General features: G+C 57.9%; 3 protein-coding genes across 5 annotated transcripts; 1 reads left to right on the top strand and 2 right to left on the bottom strand.

The window, feature by feature from the left end:
- Positions 1-59: 59 nt before the first annotated feature.
- RAB25 (RAB25, member RAS oncogene family) lies at positions 60-3,097 on the bottom strand. The gene is made up of 5 exons (XM_061375259.1): positions 3,011-3,097; positions 1,881-2,076; positions 1,569-1,762; positions 1,347-1,427; positions 60-284 (listed from the first exon to the last, which is right to left on the bottom strand). Exons 1-5 carry the CDS (start codon positions 3,048-3,050, stop codon positions 154-156), a joined length of 642 nt encoding a protein of 213 aa, XP_061231243.1. The 5' UTR covers positions 3,051-3,097; the 3' UTR covers positions 60-153.
- A 1,019-nt stretch (positions 3,098-4,116) lies between these two features.
- LAMTOR2 (late endosomal/lysosomal adaptor, MAPK and MTOR activator 2) lies at positions 4,117-5,946 on the bottom strand. Its single transcript, XM_061375260.1, has 4 exons — positions 5,873-5,946; positions 4,903-5,065; positions 4,720-4,809; positions 4,117-4,213 (listed from the first exon to the last, which is right to left on the bottom strand). The coding sequence occupies exons 1-4, from the start codon at positions 5,938-5,940 to the stop codon at positions 4,157-4,159; spliced, it is 378 nt and encodes a 125-aa protein (XP_061231244.1). The 5' UTR covers positions 5,941-5,946; the 3' UTR covers positions 4,117-4,156.
- Positions 5,947-6,817: 871 nt separating this feature from the next.
- Positions 6,818-17,553, top strand: UBQLN4 (ubiquilin 4). Of its 3 annotated transcripts, XM_061375251.1 has the most exons (12): positions 6,818-6,915; positions 6,946-7,067; positions 8,257-8,408; positions 10,222-10,427; positions 10,740-11,002; positions 12,199-12,357; positions 13,188-13,413; positions 13,786-13,925; positions 14,353-14,436; positions 15,004-15,119; positions 15,918-16,095; positions 16,915-17,553. In XM_061375251.1, exons 1-12 carry the CDS (start codon positions 6,891-6,893, stop codon positions 17,065-17,067), a joined length of 1,824 nt encoding a protein of 607 aa, XP_061231235.1. In that variant the 5' UTR covers positions 6,818-6,890; the 3' UTR covers positions 17,068-17,553. The 3 variants fall into 3 exon arrangements, with proteins under 3 accessions (XP_061231235.1, XP_061231236.1, XP_061231234.1); XM_061375252.1 differs by lacking the exon at positions 14,353-14,436 and having other exon boundaries at positions 6,876-6,915; XM_061375250.1 differs by having other exon boundaries at positions 6,876-7,067.
- The last annotated feature ends 941 nt before the right edge of the window (positions 17,554-18,494 follow it).

The raw sequence follows: 18,494 nt of genomic DNA, 5'->3' as shown, positions 1-18,494 counted from the left end.
AGGGCTGCGCGGACACCCACATCCTGGGGACGCAGCCCCATAGGAGCAGCCCCATGCGGTCGCAGAGGCTCCCATGGCTGGGCAGGGGGTCCTGGCAGACCCGGCTCTGCATCACTGCGCTGTCCTGGGGGGCCCCGGGGGTGCGTGCGCACCTCAGATGGCCACGCAACACGGGCGCTTCTCCTCCTGCGCCGCGGCCGCGCTGCCGGGGCTCCCGCTGCCCAGTGCCACCGTGTGGGGTTGGGCGCTCCTCTGCTTCTGCTGCTGCACCTTGCGGAAGATCTCTGCAGAACAAGGGGTGAAGAGGGGCCGCTGCTCATTGCTCACCCTCGGACCGGTGCCGCTGCTTCCCCGCTGTGAGCTCAGGGGTTACAAGGAGGCAGCTCCCTCCCAACCGCATCCTTGCGGCGCCTGGGGAACACCCTGCGTGCGCTGGGGCAATTTCCTCTTGCCCAACCTGGAGGAGGGCTTCATCCCATGCTGGGGCATGGCACGGCACAGCCCATCCCCCTGGCCTCCTGCCCCAGTGCATGGAAGGGTGCTCCTGCAGGAGCATCACCCCAGCTCCATCCCTGTGCCCCCATCCCCCTGCCCTCCTGCCCCAGTGCATGGAAGGGTGCTCCTGCAGGAGCATCACCCCAGCTCCATCCCTGTGCCCCCATCTCCCTGCCCTCCTGCCCCAGTGCATGGAAGGGTGCTCCTGCAGGAGCATCACCCCAGCTCCATCCCTGTGCCCCCATCCCCCTGCCCTCCTGCCCCAGTGCATGGAAGGGTGCTCCTGCAGGAGCATCGCCCCAGCTCCATCCCTGTGCCCCCATCTCCCTGCCCTCCTGCCCCAGTGCATGGAAGGGTGCTCCTGCAGGAGCATCACCCCAGCTCCATCCCTGTGCCCCCATCTCCCTGCCCTCCTGCCCCAGTGCATGGAAGGGTGCTCCTGCAGGAGCATCGCCCCAGCTCCATCCCTGTGCCCCCATCTCCCTGCCCTCCTGCCCCAGCTCCATCCCTGTGCTCCCATCTCCCCATGGCCGGTTCTGCAGCATGCTGGAGACGTTGAGTCAGGAGCTCAGGATAACAGGAAGGGAAACCAGAGATTACAGGGGAAGAAGGAGCTCCCCCCCCCCCGGAAATGCTGAGTGCCCAAGGGGCCGGGAGAACAAAGCCAAGGGAGCTCCAAGTGGAACGCCCAAGAGGAGAGCATGGAACCAAACCAGCCAGAAAGACCAGAAACCACCCCCAAAGGGCTGCTGCAGGGCAGGGTGGAGGAGAAGCACTGTAGAGACCCAGTGAGGGTCCCCCAAGGTGCTGGTACCCAGGACCCCGGTGCAGCACGGTGCTGGTGCATGTACCCGTCAGGATGGTCTCAAACGCCTGCTCCACGTTGGTGGAATCCAGCGCTGAGGTCTCCACAAACAACAGCCCGTTGTTGTCTGCAATGAGAGGAGCTGATGGAGCCCGGCCAGGGCACAGCTCTGCACTGGAGCCCCTTTGGAGATGTTGGGGTGCAGGTCCCTGCTGTCGGGGGGGTCCCCAAGCCCCCCCAGTCCTTAGAGCAAGGTGCCATCCTGTACCTGCAAACATCCTTGCCTCCTCCATGGGCACCTCCCGAGCCTGTGCCAGGTCAGTCTTGTTCCCCACCAGCATGACCACGATGCTGGGCTCAGCGTGGTCATAGAGCTCCTTGAGCCACCGCTCCACCACATCGTACGTCTGGTGCTTGGTGATGTCAAAGACAACCAGGGCACCCACAGCCCCCCGGTAATACCTGTGGGAGAGCCTCAGCATCACCCCATAGCTCCATGTGAACATCATCATCCCCCCGTCCCATCATCTCCATCACTCGGGTACCACGAGCAGCCCTGCTTTGGGTCTCGCATCCTTACGCGGAGGTGATGGCGCGGTACCGCTCCAGCCCGGCCGTATCCCAGATCTGTGCCTTCACCACGGAGTCTCCCACCAGGATGCTGCGCGTGGAGAACTCCACGCCGATGGTGGTGCGGCTGTCGTGGTTGAACTCGTTGCGGGTGAAGCGGGATAACAGGTTGGTTTTGCCCACCCCAGACTCCCCGATCAGGACGACTGTGGAAGGAAGGGAGGAATCCCATTGGAACGGCCGAGGAGGGGGAAAGGCTGCTCCAAGGAATCCTGTTAACCTGAGCCAGGCCAGCCAGAGGATTGTTGCCTTGGCAGGGTGGCATCTGCACTGCCACGGGGTGCACGGGCATCCCTCATTGCCTGGGCAGTGGTGACCATAGACATCATGGAACATACCCCGCTGGGTATGTATAATGTGGATAGGGATGTGAGGATGCTGAGGCGCTGGCACAGGGTGCACGGGCATCCCCCATTGCCTGGGCAGTGATGACCATAGACATCATGGAATGTATAATGTGGATAGGGATGTGAGGGTGCTGAGGCGCTGGCACAGGGTGCCCAGAGGAGCTGTGGCTGCCCCATCCCTGTGCTCAAGGCCAGGTTGGATGCAGGGGCTTGGAGCATCCTGCTCCAGTGCTCCCAGCACTGTTTGATGTGGGTCAATGCCACCAGGACCTGTTGGCAGCAGCAGGGTGAGGGTCACCCCACTGCCATGGGCACCCACTCCATCGCTCCTTGCCCCAGGGGAGCCCCAAGGTCCAGCTGGTGGCACCCAGGACACAAGGCTGGGCCCCTGCTTCTCCAGCCCAGGCCTGACCCCCGTGTCCTCCACGTGCCACCACCCGCACCCAAATGACCTTTAGGCACCCTGCTCAATGGGCTCACTCCCCCTCATAGGGCCGCAGTGTGGGGTCCTCCTTGCACCCCCATGGACCCTGGAGGCGCCCCCAGCCCTGACCTCATTGGGGACACACCGGGGGCCGGATCCTGCCCGCTGACCCCTCACAGCTCCCAGTGCACCCAGCAGCGGCCGAGCCGCTCCGCACCACAGTTTGCGTGAGTGGGGCCGGCACCCATTGAAGCCCCCGCTCCCCATCCCTGCTCCATCCCTTCTGCGCACCCCGAGCCCTGCGCTCACCCTTGAAGACGAAGTTATAATCCTCCTCCGCGCTGCCCATGGCGCCCCGATTCCTGCTTCCCAAAGCCGGCGGCTCCCGGAGCCACCGATGGGAGGTGGAAGGAGCAAAGTTTCCTTTGCGGTGCGGGGCCCGCAGCGCAACGCAACCGCCCTGACTCGAGGGGTGGGACCGGGTGTCGCCGCGCAGGGCGGGCAGGTAATGGCACCCATGGGACGGCCGGAGGAGGAGCTGGGGCCGGGCTGCTGGCACCGGCGTGGGGCGAGCAGGGCAAGGACGAGACCCCCCCCCCCCCCTTCTCCCTCCGTCCGCGCTCCAATGGGTTCTGAGCGCGTTTCCTTGTCTCTGCTGCCATCGTGTGAATGATGGAGAGAACGCGAAGGGGAAGAGCCCCCGCTGCCCCCATGGCCCCAGTGCGGCTGGGGAGGGGGCTCTGTTGGACCCCACTCCCCTTGCCACGGACCCTTCTCGCCCCAAAGCCCCCCTCCAGCTCCATTCGGTCACAAGAAGACACAAAGGCCGCAAGCATCACAGACACAGTATCCCAGTATGTTAGAGATTGGGAGGGACCTCATAGGATCATCCAGTCCAATCCCCCTGCAGAGCAGGAACACCCGGATAAGGTTACACAAGGATGCATCCAGGTGGGTTTTGATGCCTCCAGAGAAGGAGACTCCACAGCCTCCCTGGGCAGCCTGGGCCAGTGTTCTGGCACCTCACTGAGAAGGAGTTTAAGTGGAACCTCTTGTGTTCCAGTTTGTACCCATTGCCCCTTGTCCTATCATTGTTTGCCACTGAGAAGAGCCTGGCTCCAGCCTCGGGACACTCCCCCTTTATATATTTATATACACTAATAAGGTCACCCCTCAGTCTCCTCTCCTCCAAACTATAGAGACCCAGCTCCCTCAGTCTCTCCTCATAAGGGAGATGCTCCACTCCCTTCATCATCTCAGGTGCCCTGCGCTGGACTCTCTCCAGCAGGTCCCTGTCCTTCTGGAACTGAGGGGCCCAGAACTGGACACAATATTGATTCCTTTATTTATTCACTTTTATTCCTCCCCACACCTTTGCAAGGGCACCCCGAGCTCTGGGGTCAGTGATCAGCACCGGCCTTCACGTGGTGGCATCTCCAAGCGCTGCTCCTGCGGTCAGGATGCGGCCACTTGCGTGAGCGGCTCCTCCAGGTACTGGACCAGCGCCTGTGCCTGTGAGTGGAGGGTGGTGTGAATAGGGACGGGGGGGTTCCCACACCCCACACCCTAACATGTGCTTCTGTTAGTCCGTATTGCATTGTATAGGGGCTACAGGAAAGCTGGAGAGGGGCTTGGGATGCAGGGATGCAGGGACAGGATAAAGGGAATGGCTTTAACCTGACAGAAGGGAGATGGAGATGGGATTTTAGGCAGAAGCTCTTCCCTGTGAGGGTTTTGGGACACTGGGATGGGTTTAATGGGGACGGCTTGGATGCCCCATCCCTGGCAGTGCTCAAGGCCATGTTGGACACAGGGGCTTGGAGCACCCTGCTCCAGTGGAAGGGGTCCCTGCCTGTGGCTTTAGATGAGCTTTAGGGTCCCTTCAACCCAACCCTTTCTGTGATTCCATTCTACAGTGGCTCCTCCATCACTCCCATCCTCACCTTAATCCACTCATTCCCACCCCATAGCACAGACACGGCCCTGTGCCCCTCTGGCCCCCTCCCTGCCAGCATTACCTTGGCCTTCAGCATCCCAAATCCAACTGTCTCCTTCGCATACATGCAGAGCAGCAGGTTCGCCACCCGCGTGATGGCCACTCGCCCCTCCTGCCCAGGGAGAAACAGCACCCATCGCACCCAAAGCTTGATCCCGGGGGATCCCAGAGCCACGCTGGTGGCCGGGTCCCCAGCCCCACGTACCATGCAGTCCATGAGGATGAATTTGAGGTTGTCCTCATTGAATGCCTGGTGCCCGTTCTTGTCATAGGCCACCCAGATGTTGCTGGCGATGGCCGCGGTGACCCTGGCATCGGTGTCCCCATAGCCCGAGTAGGCGAGCAGGGACCCCTCGTTGTTCAGGAGCCTGTAAATGAGATGTGGGGTGTATGTGGGGGGTGGATTGGTGCCTCTAAACACAACAGGGTACCGGACCCCATCACAGCCCCCCCAAGCCCAGCACTGATGCGGTGGCTGCATCTGTGGCAGCAGCAGGACCCAGTGCAGAGCAGGCATGAGCCTGGTGGGCAAGTACCGTGCATGCATGGTCCTGGTGCCACCATGCATTATGTACCATGTATGGTCCTGTCACTGTGCACCATGTACCATGCATGGTCCTGTCACTGTGCACCATGTATCGTGCATGGTCCTGGCATTGTGCACAGCTCCAGCACTGTGGCATCCCACATCTCCCCATCACCCCACATTGCACACCCTGCATCTCCCCATCACCTGGCATTGCGCTCCCTGCATCTCCCCAATGCCCCGCACCTCCCCATCACCCCACACTGCACATCCTACATCTCCCCATCACCCCACACTGTGCATCCTGCATCTCCCCATCACCCCACACTGTGCTCCCTGCATCTCCCAGTGCCCTGAATCTCCCCATCACCCCGCACTGTGCTCCCTGCATCTCCCCATCACCCCGCACTGTGCTCCCTGCATCTCCCCATCACCCCGCACTGTGCTCCCTGCATCTCCCCATCACCCCGCACTGTGCTCCCTGCATCTCCCCATCACCCCGCACTGTGCTTCCTGCATCTCCCCATCACCCCGCACCTCCCCATCACTGCGCACCCCTCACCTCCCCATCTCCCTGCACCGCCCCCCCGCCCAGCACCGCTCCCCCCGCAGCCCCTCCCGGTGCCGGTGCCGGTGCCGGTCCGCTCACAGCGTGCTCTGGACGCCGCCGGTGTTGGCCTGGCTCAGCACCTGCGTGAGGGCCTTGGGGCGCAGCATGGCCGCGGCCGCTCCGCTCCCCGACAGCGCCGGGGCCGGGGCCGGGGCAGGGCGGAGCCGGGCTCGCCTCGGAGCACGCCGGGACTCGTAGTTCCCGGTGCCCCGGAGCCCGAGGCCTGGGTCCCCAGGGCCGGGGGGGGGAGAGACCGGATAACCCCAAGCTCGGTCCCCGGGGCCACGGTGGAGGGCGGCGGAGCCCCGAGGAGCGGGGTCCAGCCCCGGCCGGGACTGGGAGCGCTGGGAGCGGCGTTAGGGAAGGGGAGGACCTGGAAAAGGGGGTGCGGGATGGAGGGAGCTGTGGGGGTGCAGCCCCCATTAAAGGGGTGCGGGATGGAGGCAGGCAATGGGGGTTCAACAGGGATCCAGTAATGGGGGTGCAGGATGGATGCAGTCATGGGGGTTCAACACGGATCCAGTAATGGGGGTGCAGGATGGATCCAGCTCATGGGGGGTGCAGGATGGATCCAGCTCCTGGGGGGTGCAGGATGGATCCAGCAATGGGGGTGCAGGATGGATCCAGTAATGGGGGTGCAGGATGGATCCAGCTTATGTGGGTTCAACATGGATCCAGTAATGGGGGTGCAGGATGGATCCAGCTCATGGGGGTTCAACATGGATCCAGTAATGGGGGTGCAGGATGGATCCAGCTCATGGGGTTTCAACGGTTATCCAGTAATGGGGGTGCAGGATGGATCCAGCTCATGGGGGTCAACAGGTGGGTGGGCTGGGGTCAACATGGATCCAGCTCCTGGGGGATGCAGGATGAATCCGCATCACGACCTCCCGTTCCTCCCGTTTAAGCCCCCGCGGCACGGCAGGTTCCCGCCGGTCCGCCAGGGGGCAGTATTGCCATCTCGGGAGCGCAGGTGGTGGCGGGGGGAGGGCCGTGGCGCCGCTCTCTCTCCACGTCTCTGTGTCGGCGGCCCGGTCTGGCGGGGCGGGCGGCGAAGATGGCGGAGCCGAGCGGCGGCGGCGGCGGCGGCGGAGGAGGAGGAGGAGGAGGAGGAGGGCCCGGCCCCGGTGGGGAGAGCGAGGCGGGCCCCGGCGGGGCTCTCATCCGCGTCACCGTGAAGACCCCTAAGGACAAGGAGGAGATCGTCATCGCGGACGGCGCCTCCGTGCGCGAGGTGGGGGCCTGGGCCGGGCCGGGCCGGGCCGGGCCGGGGGTGTGGGGGGGCCTGGTGCGGGGTTGGTTTGGGGGGGTCAAGAGCGGGACATGGGGGGGGGAATGAAGGAGTCGGGGGTGATGGGAAGCGGGGGGGGGACGTGGCTTTGGGGCGGAGGGGAGAGCCTGAGGGGGTGTGGGGCACCCCCGGCCTTCGGGGCCTTGTGCGAGGCCGGCTTGGAGGAGCGGGTAGGGGTGGGTGAGGGCTGGGGCTTGGAGGGGGGGAGCAGGGCCTGGTTATGGGGGGGGTGTTGGGGGAGCAGCGGCTCTGGGGGGCAGAGCTGGATGAGGCCCTGGGGGGGGCAGAGGAAAGGGGCTTGGAAAGGCTTTGAATGGAGCAAAGGGAAGGGAGTAGCAGCCCCTGTGTGTGTGTGTGAGGGGGGGGAGCTTCATAGGGCCTGGTTCCATCGCTGCCCAGTGCCTGTGCCCACTGGGCCACGGTGTCATGGGCACGGCTCTTGGTTTGTTCTGGGCTAGAGGCAGGGCACGAGGTTGTGGTGTGAAAGGCCTGGAAGGGAGCAGAGCCCTGGGGTAGGCAAGGGCTGGAAGCCTCCTGCTCCATCAGCTCCGGAGAGCAGGATGAGGCTGGGAAAGCTCTGAGCTCCTCCATTGCTTTCCTTTCCATCCCAGCCTTTCCCAGTGAATTCCCTGCAGTTTGTGGCTTCTGAATGCAAGGCTTTTTCCTTGATGGGAATGCCCCAGCTGGGTTCGCAAGGCTTCGTTCCTCCCCATCCCACGGGAAGGAAGAGGTGCCCGTGTGCCGTAGCGTGCTCACAGGGAATTCAGTTGCAGGAATAGGAATGGGAGAAGACCTAGTTTATTTCCATTGGCTGATAAAGGATTGTTCCCTTTTCCATAGAGCTCTGGCCTCTATTAAAGCCGAGTTGGGCTTTCCTTAGGAAAAACATCCAGGCAGAGGCAGAAACAGTTCAGTGATTGAGAAGCTGGAATGGGGTATTTGGATTAGGAACCCTTCAGCAAACATCCTCAGTAGGATGCTCGGTCCCTGCATGGGCTCCTTTTGGGTGAGGTGCTGAAGGCCTGGTGGTTCCTCCCCCTGCTTCCCTTGTGGATGCACTATCTGGAGGACGAGCGTGCCCTTGCTGCTCCTTTTGCCTGAGCAATGCTTTGTGTGGGGTTTGTTTTTTCAGTTCAAAGAGGAGATTTCCAGGCGGTTTAAAGCCAAACAGGATCAGCTGGTTCTGATCTTCGCGGGGAAGATCCTGAAGGATGGAGACACTTTGAATCAACACGGGATCAAAGATGGGCTGACTGTGCACTTGGTCATCAAGACTCCCCAGAAGTAAGAAACTGCTTTGGTTTGGGGGCTGAGGGTGAATGGATGATGGGGGGGGACACGTTTCTGCCCCGTTGGTGACTGAAGTACTTGTTTGGTGGTGGTGATCCATGAGGAGATGGATCCCAGCTCTCTCCCTGCAGTGGCTGTGCTGTGCAGCAGTGGGGTTTATCCCTAGGTCTCTCTTTCTGCTAGGTTACACAGCTGGGTGAGTTTGTGGCAGGTGCCTGGGGGGGTTGCCTCTTTTTTAACCCAATTCCTGTATTTTGAGCCTTTATAACTTGGGAATCTTGAAAGAACCCCATGGAACTTGATGCCGGTTCTAACCAAGGCAAGATGCTGCTGACAGAAGTTGCTTTCTCAATGGCTTTGTGTTGAATTGGAAACTAACACCCAGTTTTTCTTTCCCTTCCTCTCGTGTCCTCTGCTCTGAGCCTGTGCTCAGGCTCTCCAGGTGCTGTGGGAGGCACACCATGTGCTCAGAGCACTCTGTAAGGCAGAGCAGTGCCTCGGTGTGGTACCCAGGGGCATGTCTGCATGGGCAGGGGCAGAGAGATGGGTGCTGCACGTTGAGGGGCGGCTCAGGCCACGTGCATGCAGCAGGCTCACCCCTTGGTGCTCCCAGGTTGAGCTCACTCATGTCCCTCTGAGAAAGGGACACAGGATTGATCCCTGCAGGGCTGGGCTCCTCGCAGTGCTATCCAATGGAGCTATCCAAAGCAACAGTCACTGTGCTTCATAGTGATGTGCAGCCACATCTTATTGATTGCAACCCCCCCTTCACAACCATTTCTGGGGCTCCCTGCTGCAGCCTCATCAGGCTCCCTGCGAGCTGGGGCTCTTTGTGTGGTTCTTATTGGCTTCCTGAAGATTAGTGCCTTCTTTTCTTCCCCCCCTCTTCTTTACAAAGCCATGTGTATTGTCAGCTTCTGCGGGAGGCCTCTCTCTGGATTCAGCATCTCCAGGTAGCCTGATGCTGTTTACTGCTGCCTCTGGCACTTGTGAACCATTTCAAAGGGGAAACAAGAGCTTTCCTGGGCTGCTCGTGCTTGTTTTTCCCTCCTGATAGTCCTAGGCAAGGGCTGACTGAGAACATCACAGCCTCTTCCTGGCTCAGTGAAACCAAGTGACCTTTCTCTAGCTTCCTTCTTCCTCTTTTGTTCAGCTTCCTATTTGCTTTGTTTCCCCATTCTCTGCCTCCTGGTTTTTGGCTGAGGCTGGAACGTGGGCAGAGCCCTTCAGGTTTGAGGTGTAAAGCCCTGGAAGAAGAGTGAAAAAGGAAAGGGTTTTTTTTGAGGGGGGGAAACCCCAACTTGTCAGTGGCATAATAGCGTTATTTGGGATGAGTAAAGTGAATTTTGGGTTTGAGTAATGCTGATGCTTATTTTTGCCCTAAGGGGAACTGATGGGAATATTCAGTGCATGGGAGGGTTTGCAGAGCAGCAGATCCTTGTTTCCCTCGTGCACTAGCCCTGCTGTAACCTCCTGTGGTTTCTGTGGGAGCAGCAGGAGGATTTTCCTGTTTGGAGCAAATTCATTGCTCAGGGATATAGCTGAGGTAAATAGTTCAGTGGGATTCGAGGAAGAGTTGGGTATAACTGGGGGTAAGACCAGTCAAACCACTTCGTGTGAGCCAGGATAAGATGTCAGGGGCTGGTATGCAGCAGGATGGGAGGCAGATTGGAGCTAGATGGCAGGCACAGCTGGGATCCATCCATGCAGGTGGGAATGTGGGGCTGACTGGGGCCATGCCAAGAGGACTCTGCTCACCCTTCCTGCATCTCTGGAGTTTAATGCTGCCTTTCTTGTTTCTTTGCAGGGTCCAAGATTCAACATCTGCTGCTTCTGCCCCCAATGCTGCTTCTGCCCCCAGTGCAACCCCTTCTTCTCCTGCTGCTCCATCTCAGCCTTCCACATCCAGCAGCACCGGTTCCGATGCCGGCAGTGGCAGCAGGAGGAGCAGCGGCTCAGGGACCATGGGAGGTCCTGGAGATGGAGGCCCTAATAGTGCTCCATCCATCCTGTGTAAGTGATGGCTCTGAGGTGGGACACCAAAGAAGAGTTTCCTAGCACTGCCCCAGGGACTTGGGCTTCTTGAGCCCTGTAGCTCTCTCTGCTCGCTGTAGGTGTTGCAGGAGTTGCTTCCAGCACCGTACCTCAGTTTCCCTGCTATGGGTGATGCCAAAGCCCTTCGTGAATCATGTTTAGGGGGTGCTCTCCCTCAGAGCTGGCTGCCACAGGGATATAGACTACCTGTAGATCAGTGTGGGTGCTTGTCCTCTTGCAGCTGCTGACGGTTACTGACTCACTTCTCACTGTGTGCTGTTCCCTCTCCAGCTGGCTTTGGTGGCATCACTGGGCTGGGCAACCTTGGGATGGGCTCTGCCAACTTCATGGAGCTTCAGCAGCAGATGCAGCGGCAGCTGATGTCCAACCCGGAGATGCTTTCTCAGATAATGGAGAATCCCTTGGTGCAGAACATGATGTCTAACCCTGACCTCATGAGGCAGATGATCATGGCCAATCCCCAGATGCAGCAGCTCATGGAGCGGAATCCAGAGATAAGCCACATGTTGAATAACCCAGAGCTCATGAGGCAGGTGAGTCACATGCCAGGGCCTGTGTTGAAAGCATGTTCAAGAGCATCTTTGTGATGTGACCAGCTTCCAAAGGGAGTGTGTGATGCCAGCTCAGTGATTGTCGAGATCTCTTCCTTCCTGCTGTAAGCTCCCTACAAACAGATGGTGGTCTTGAGTTATGTGAAGACTGAGTACTCAGCCCACATACTTGCAACTCTCATCTTCCTTTCAGGGCTATTGAATCCGTCGTGTGTTGGGCAAAATGAGGATATTGGGATCATCCTAATGTGCTGCATAGAAAATGTTGTGTTCTCAGGAATGGGAGAAAAAGCAGGCACAAAGGAGTGAAGCTACTGCAAAAGCTTTTTGCTTCTCTCTGTTTCTCTGGATAAACTATAGACTACAGAGCTGCACAGTCAGTATTTTACTCCCTGTAGCAGAGCAGGGAGCACTGGTTGTAGGCTGGAATCCTAAAGGTTTCCATACAGTCCCAGAACAAAGGGAACCCATTCCCTGGAGGAGTGGAAGATGGAAGGTTCATTGGAAAGGGAGCATAAGGGATGAGTGTGAGAGCCTGAGTGTGAAACAGGACTCTGCTGTCCCCAGAAAGCCTTGTCAGAAGATCTTTCTGGGTTATTGCTCCATGAGCCTGCCTTCCATCTGCTTCTCAGTTATCTTTCAACTGTGTCAGCCACATGAAAGTCCAGAGGTGCGGGACCAAACTGTGCATGAGCAGCACCTCAGGTGGGGTCTGGAGGTTTCTCCTGCAGGGGAGACCCACAGAACTTTGGAGAGGGTGAATTTCTTGGGTTTCTTGTAATGGGAAGGAGCCAGTCTCTTCCACCTTCCCAGCTGTTGAGTGCAGTCCCTCTCCTTTGAGTGGGAACATATGGGTGTTTAATGTTTGGATGTTCCGATAGTGCTTAGAAACAAAACAATCTCCTCCAGCTGAGCTGAGGTTGGGAAGGAAGAGCTGAGCAGGGATGGGAGGAGCCAGGATCCGGGGGCTCTCTTTGCCTGGATAAATGATCTCTCTGCTCCCTGGCTGAGAAATGGGTTTAATTATACTCTTTTCATCTGGGAGCCCAGGTTTAACCCTTTCAGCGCTTGCTTGCTGGATCAGTGGAACACCCCTGGGCTGCTCCCCACTCTCTTAATCCATTCCAGCCTTCCTCACTGCACTCAGGCCTGAGCTTTCCCCATTTTCCTCCTCGCAGACAATGGAATTGGCTCGTAACCCTGCCATGATGCAGGAGATGATGCGGAACCAGGACCGTGCTTTGAGCAACCTCGAGAGCATTCCAGGGGGATACAACGCCCTGCGCCGGATGTACACGGACATCCAGGAGCCCATGTTCAGTGCAGCCAGGGAGCAGGTATGGGATGGGCTCTGGGGTTTGGATACAAGGAAGTTCTTTCCTGTGAGGGCGCTGGGGCCCTGGCACAGGTTGTCCAGAGCAGTGGTAAGGGCTCCATCCCTGGCAGGGTTCAAGGCCAGGTTGGACACAGGGGCTTGGAGCAAGCTGATCTAATGGAAGGTGTCCCTGCTCGTGGCATGGGGCTGGGACTCAATGAGCTTTAAGGTCCCTTCCATCCTCAAGCAATCTGGGATTCTGTGGCTGCTCTGCATGATAAAGGCAGCCACTAACAGGAGGACGTTGTGCAGTGCCTGTCATCTGTTCTGCTGTATGAGAGCAGAGACCTGCCCTGGCTCCTTTGGGCTGCAGGCAGGCTGGATGCCAGCCATCACCTCTGGGAAGCTTCGTTAGCACAGCCTTCTGCTCTCAGCCTGGCTTACTTATTAGCTCAGGCCTGATGCCTTTGGATTGGAGCTGGCTGAGCTCCAGCTGGCTTGAAGCACAGGAGGAGGGAGCACAGGTCTGTCTGCAAAAGGCTCTGCAGACGTACTCCGGTCTAACATTACCTACTGGTATGTCCGGGTCCTGGCTTTACAAGGGTCTTTGGAAGCCCTGCGTTTGGGAGCCAGATCTGGGGCTGTGGCCACTCCTTGAGCCTGGTCTTTTTGTGAGGGAGGTGTGTTGTAGATACACATTTCTCAGGAGGCAGATTACAGCATGAGCTCAGCACGTTCTGGACCTGGATGAATGTGCTGCTGTGTTCCCCAGCTCCTGCAGCGGTGGGTTTAGTCTGACGTTCTCTGCTGGGACTCACTGCTTGTGGTTCTCCTTTTCTTCTTTTTCCCTAGTTTGGCAACAATCCTTTCTCTTCCTTGACGGGGAATTCGGAGAGCTCCAGCTCGCAGCCTTTACGGACGGAGAACAGAGAACCATTACCAAACCCCTGGAGCCCCACACCTCCTGCTTCCCAGAGCCAGGCGCCCAGCAGCGAAGGCAGCACTGGCTCAGCAGGCACCCAGAGCACACCGACTGTATCCAACCCCTTTGGGCTGAACGCTGCTAGCATTGGGGCTGGTATGTAAGCAGGAGAGGAGGCAGGGGATGCTACTGCCTGAGCAAGTCACCCAGGCTTCCAGGGGGAGCAGCTCCCTCTGGCATTCAGGTGCCTGTCCATGGATGCTCTCCAGATGACTGATTCCAGCCCAGCTTCAAGCACAGCGGGGTTATTTCTGCTGTGCCCTGTTAGGAAGTTACCTTGGGAATTCTAATACCCCTGCAGCCCACAAGAGCATGGGAGGGTGGCAAGCAAAGCACTGGCATGGTTGTCCACAGCCCTAGTCCATGTTGGCTGGGGGATGAAGTGAACACATTGCTGTTGTATGCGTTGCAGCAGTGCTCAAGCTTGTACAAGAGGTTTTCCTTTGTCTCTTCCCTTTCCCCTTGCAGGGATGTTTAACAGCCCAGAGATGCAAGGGCTCCTGCAGCAGATTTCTGAAAACCCTCAGCTGATGCAGAACATGATCTCTGCCCCTTACATGAGGAGCATGATGCAGACTCTTGCCCAGAACCCGGACTTTGCAGCACAGGTAAAAGCACTGCAGTTGTCTTCTGTCATCAGCCAGGCTGTGCTCACAGTGCTTGTGCTTGCTTCTCTAGTTGGAGTGGTTCCTCATGCAGAGAGCTCAGGGAGTGCAGGCAGTTTGGATGTATTTCTCAGTTGCTTGAGGGCTTCCACAGTACTGCCCCTGGTGTCTTAGCAGAGCCCCTAACAGAAAAGGTGGCTTGCAAAGGAACATTGGAATGGCCCTTCTCTTTGCCCATGGCCACTGTTCAACACGGCTGCCAGGAGCTGAACTGTCCTATTCCAGTCCCCTTTAGCAGGGGAACATGTTGAAAGCCCAGGGAGGGAGTCAGGGGCATAACTGACTTGTTCTTTGTGGCTTAGTTACATAGGGCTTAACAGCCAGTGGCAGCAACCCTCTGACCCTACCTACGTGTGCTGTCTCTTGCTAGATCATGGTAAATGTCCCCCTCTTTGCTGGGAATCCACAGCTTCAAGAACAGCTCCGCCTTCAGCTCCCTGTCTTCCTGCAGCAGGTAAAGGCCTCTGTCTGGCCCTGTGCTGCTCTCAGCCCCAGGGCTCCAGAGCTTCTCCATCCTCTGTAGGAGAGTCTGGGCTGCTCAGTCAAGTGGACTAGGAAGCATGTGGGCTGGGGTGGCTTGGGCTGTGAAAGGAAGGGGAAAAGCTTGTTTAGAGAAGGCAGGTACATTACCTAAAGGTGGATTTTAGGGTAGTTGAGCTCCATGAAGCCCCTCTGTGGACAGCCTCTCACTGTAATGAGGTCACAGAAAGGAAAACAGCAAATTGTGCTCCAGCAGCTGCTTCATTCCAGTAAATAAGAGCAAATCCCTTGCATTCCCAAGGCCTGTGCCCCCAGTTCTGGTCTGATTCCACACCCAGTTCCTTTAGGCTCTAAACCCTGAAGGAGCTCTGTAGATGAGCCCTGGAGACTTGGAGGAGGCACCAGGCTCGCAGGCTGGCTCTGGCTGCAGGGTGAGAGGCTCAGCTCTGCTCTTTGCTGCTCGGGTTTGAAGCTGGAGGCTCCCTGGCTTCAAGAGCTCTCGCTGTTTGGTACCTCTGTGTCTTTGTGCCTTTGTTCCCAGATGCAGAACCCAGATTCCCTTTCCATTCTCACCAACCCCCGCGCCATGCAGGCGCTCCTCCAGATCCAGCAGGGACTCCAGACGCTGCAAACGGAGGCCCCAGGACTAGTGCCAAGGTAACGAGTGCTTCTGAGTGGGTTTCTGCAGGCAGAGCTCCCTGCCAGCAGGCAGAGTAGCTGCTGATTGATGGAGATCTGCTTGGGGTGCATGCAGAGCTCCGAGTTGCAGCTATTGAGCGCTTGCTGCTTGTTTGGCCTACACGTGGCAAGTCTTTGACCCTGCCATAAAGCTGGGGAAGGGCTTTTGACAAGGAGCATGTAGAGATAGGCCAAGGGGAATGGCTTTAACCTGCCAGAGGGGAGACTGAGATGAGCTCTTAAGCAGAAGCTCTTCCCTGTGAGGGTGGTGGGACACTGGGATGGGTTGAATGGAGAAGGTTTGGGTGCCCCATCCCTGGCAGTGCTCAAGGCCTTGTTGGACATAGGGGCTTGGAGCATCCTGCTCCAGTGGAAGGGGTCCCTGCCTGTGGCAGGGGGTTGGAACTGGATGAGCTTTAAGCTCCCTTCCACCCACGTCACTCTGGAACTCTTTTGTAAACCACTTCCCATCTCTTGTTTGCTGTAACTGGTATCAGCTGCGCTCACCAGTGTACAGCAGGGGATGCACAGGGTGGGTGGGTTGGGACAGGGGGGTGTGTGCGAGCAGCCCTTCTGCTCTCTGGCAGCATGGGTCTCCTTGAGGCTCTGTAGGTCCCTTCAGCCCCATTGCTCCCTCCCAGCAGCGTACAACCCGTGTGGTTTCATGTCCCTAAGGGGCAGCCTGGCAGAGCCTGGGGGGGGGGAGAAGCTCCCAGCCCTCAAGGGACACCCCCAGGTGCCAGCCTGCTTCTGAGCAGCCCCTGCCTTCCTCTGCAGCCTCGGCTCCTTCGGCTTGCCCCGAATGCCCCCGTCCTCCACAGGAGGAAGCACAATCCCGGAGAACCCCGTTCCCTCCGCTTCGACGCCGGCCAGTGCCTCTCCAGCCGGGGCTGGGAACCCCCAGCAGCAGCTCATGCAGCAGATGATCCAGCTGCTGGCCGGAGGAAGCTCTCAAGTAAGTGATGCCCAGCTACATGGGAACGCACTGCTGGGGAGTGGCCATCTCCAGGGGGAGGTAGAGGTTGGCCCCATCCCACCCCATTCCAGGGATGTGGTCCCCAGCAGGTTCCTCTGGTGCTTTATGGCAAGGTGGCTCAGGATGGCTTCAGGGTGTAGTAACCCTTTAGAGAGGTTTGGATCCAAGAGTGTCAGGGATCCTGCTCCTCCAGTGCTGCAGCTGTGCCACACTGGGTACCATCACTGTTCTGCTGTCCCCACCATCGGAGCTGTTGGAGCATCATCATGAGGATGAGCAGGGGCTGGAGCAGCTCCTGTATGGAGACAGGTTGAGGACATTGGGGCTGTTCAACCTGGGGAAAAGAAGCTCCCTGGAGACCTCAGAGCAGCTTCGAGTGTCTGAAGGATGCTGGAGAGGGGCCTTCATCAGGGATGGTAGCGATAGGACAAGGGGTGATGGGTTCACACTGAAACAGGGGAGATTTAGGTTGGACCTAAGGCAGAAGCTCTCCCCTGTGAGGGTGCTGAGGCGCTGGCACAGGGTGCCCAGAGAAGCTGTGGGTGCCCCATCCCTGGCAGTGCTCAAGGCCAGGTTGGACCCAGGGGCTTGGAGCACCCTGCTCTAGTGGACGGGGTCCCTGCCTGTGGCACTGGATGCGATCCAAGGTCCCTTCCAACCCAAACCAGTCTGGGATCCTATGAAGTATTTCAGTGCACCTGAAGCTGAGCCCGTGCTCCCTGCCTGCCCATCACTGCCTCTTGTGGGTGCTGCTCTTTGCTCTCTGGGTCTGAAGGTCTTTGTCCTTTCCCTCTGCAGGCGCAGAGCCCTGAAGTGCGATTCCAACAGCAGCTGGAGCAGCTGAATGCCATGGGCTTCATTAACCGTGAGGCCAACCTCCAGGCTCTTATTGCCACTGGTGGAGACATCAATGCAGCTATTGAGAGACTGCTGGGCTCCCAGCCCTCCTAAACTCTTGTCATGCTGCCCCACAGGCGTCAGCACATGCATCCATACACATGCACAAGGGGATCTTTCAGGAAAGCCCACCATCATTTTCATATCTGACAGCTGTCCATGTATTTAAAACACACAAAGATACAGCTTAACCCTGACCTTCCTACTAAGTTAAGATTTCATGTTGAAATGCTCTTTAACTGGCTTGTATGTGGATTCCAGTTCTCATCGTGGCCACAGAGACTTCAGATGTGTATTTTTTCCTAAATATGCCCTGTCTCAGACACTCTTCTCTCTTTCTCTAGATGGTAGAGGCGATATTCTAGTTACTTACCGGAATGATTGTGTTTGGAGTAGCTTGATTTTAACTGTACATGATTTGCCCTGCCCTTAGCCCTCCTTTCAGGCAGATATTTAAATCTTGAGCCAAGTTTGGGGTTTGGTTTCGTTCACCCTGGATCAAAAGAAAAGAGAAAAAAAAAAATAAGAGGTTACCTGCAATTTTCTGCTGTTCTTTGTCTTAATGTTCTGTTGGATGAACTGAGCACAGAGGTGACCTGCTAGGGGGTTAATGGATGGGACAACAACATGGAAATGAGCTTCAATGCCTTCAGGGATCAGGCTTTGCTGGTCTTGAGCAGAACGGTGATGGAGAGGGTGTGTTTGTGCCCAGGCTCAGGTCTTGCACAGTGTCCCAGGGAGGGGGTTGGCTCTCATGCTCTATGGGCTCATTTCTGGACCTCTTTGCCACCGAACCCAAAAGGCAAAGAGCAGAATCCTTGCACCTCATTGGGAAAACGCTGACGTTCATCGTTCTGCCCGGTTCAGCTCCTCCTCCATCCCTCCCTTTCCCCCCACTCCTCACTTTGGTGTGTTTGAATGTGCCCGAGGAGCAGCAGGGTGACGTGGTCCTGTCCCTGTCCCTGTCCCCCCCCCCCCCCCGAGCCTCCATGGCTGTGTAATTGCCATCCCATTTTAATCAAAGACAAATAAATGCGCACAACCATCCGTCTCCCTGCACTCCATGTATCTTCCTTGCTTGCCAGCTGGAGCTGATGGGCTTCCCCATGGGAACTGATGGCTCTTGTCCACCCCCCCTTCTTGCAGGTAACACTGGGGGTCAAGCATCCTCCCCACCTCAGGCTCCCTATGGACAGGAAACCCTATGGACACTTAAGGAATGCTGCAGAAGCGTTGCCCAAAGCTTCCCAACTTCCAATGGGAAAGCTGCCTTTGAATTAGGGGCTCTCAAGTGTGTGTGCAGGACAAGGAAACCCTATGGACACTGAAGTACTTAAGGAATGCTGCAGAAGCGTTGCCCAAAGCTTCCCAACTTCCATTGGGAAAGCTGCTTTTGACTTAGGGGGCTCTCAAGTGTGTGTGTAGGACAAGGTAAACTTGATGGTTCTGCTCCGTATGGGTGACCTGGTCATTGAGGCCAG

Source organism: Neopsephotus bourkii, unplaced genomic scaffold (assembly GCF_033783945.1).
Source record: "Neopsephotus bourkii isolate Nb327-2 ecotype Australia unplaced genomic scaffold, CSIRO-AGI_Nbou_v1 NB_1660, whole genome shotgun sequence".
NCBI classification, from domain to species: domain Eukaryota; kingdom Metazoa; phylum Chordata; class Aves; order Psittaciformes; family Psittacidae; genus Neopsephotus; species Neopsephotus bourkii.
Note: the sequence above shows the minus strand (reverse complement) of the source record. Positions and strands in the feature narration are given on the sequence as shown.

Coding starts and splice junctions, on each gene's coding strand:
- RAB25 (XM_061375259.1), bottom strand. CDS start 3,050: ATGGGCAGCGCGGAGGAGGATTATAACTTCGTCTTCAAGG. Junction 2,077..3,010: donor TTATAACTTCGTCTTCAAGG/GTGAGCGCAGGG, acceptor TTCCTTCCACAG/TCGTCCTGATCGGGGAGTCT. Junction 285..1,346: donor GTTTGAGACCATCCTGACGG/GTACATGCACCA, acceptor CTTGTTCTGCAG/AGATCTTCCGCAAGGTGCAG.
- LAMTOR2 (XM_061375260.1), bottom strand. CDS start 5,940: ATGCTGCGCCCCAAGGCCCTCACGCAGGTGCTGAGCCAGGCCAACACC. Junction 4,810..4,902: donor TCATCCTCATGGACTGCATG/GTACGTGGGGCT, acceptor CTCCCTGGGCAG/GAGGGGCGAGTGGCCATCAC. Junction 4,214..4,719: donor TTGGGATGCTGAAGGCCAAG/GTAATGCTGGCA, acceptor CTCCACTCACAG/GCACAGGCGCTGGTCCAGTA.
- UBQLN4 (XM_061375250.1), top strand. CDS start 6,891: ATGGCGGAGCCGAGCGGCGGCGGCGGCGGCGGCGGAGGAGGAGGAGGA. Junction 11,003..12,198: donor ACCCAGAGCTCATGAGGCAG/GTGAGTCACATG, acceptor TCCTCCTCGCAG/ACAATGGAATTGGCTCGTAA. Junction 15,120..15,917: donor GCCCCAGGACTAGTGCCAAG/GTAACGAGTGCT, acceptor CTTCCTCTGCAG/CCTCGGCTCCTTCGGCTTGC.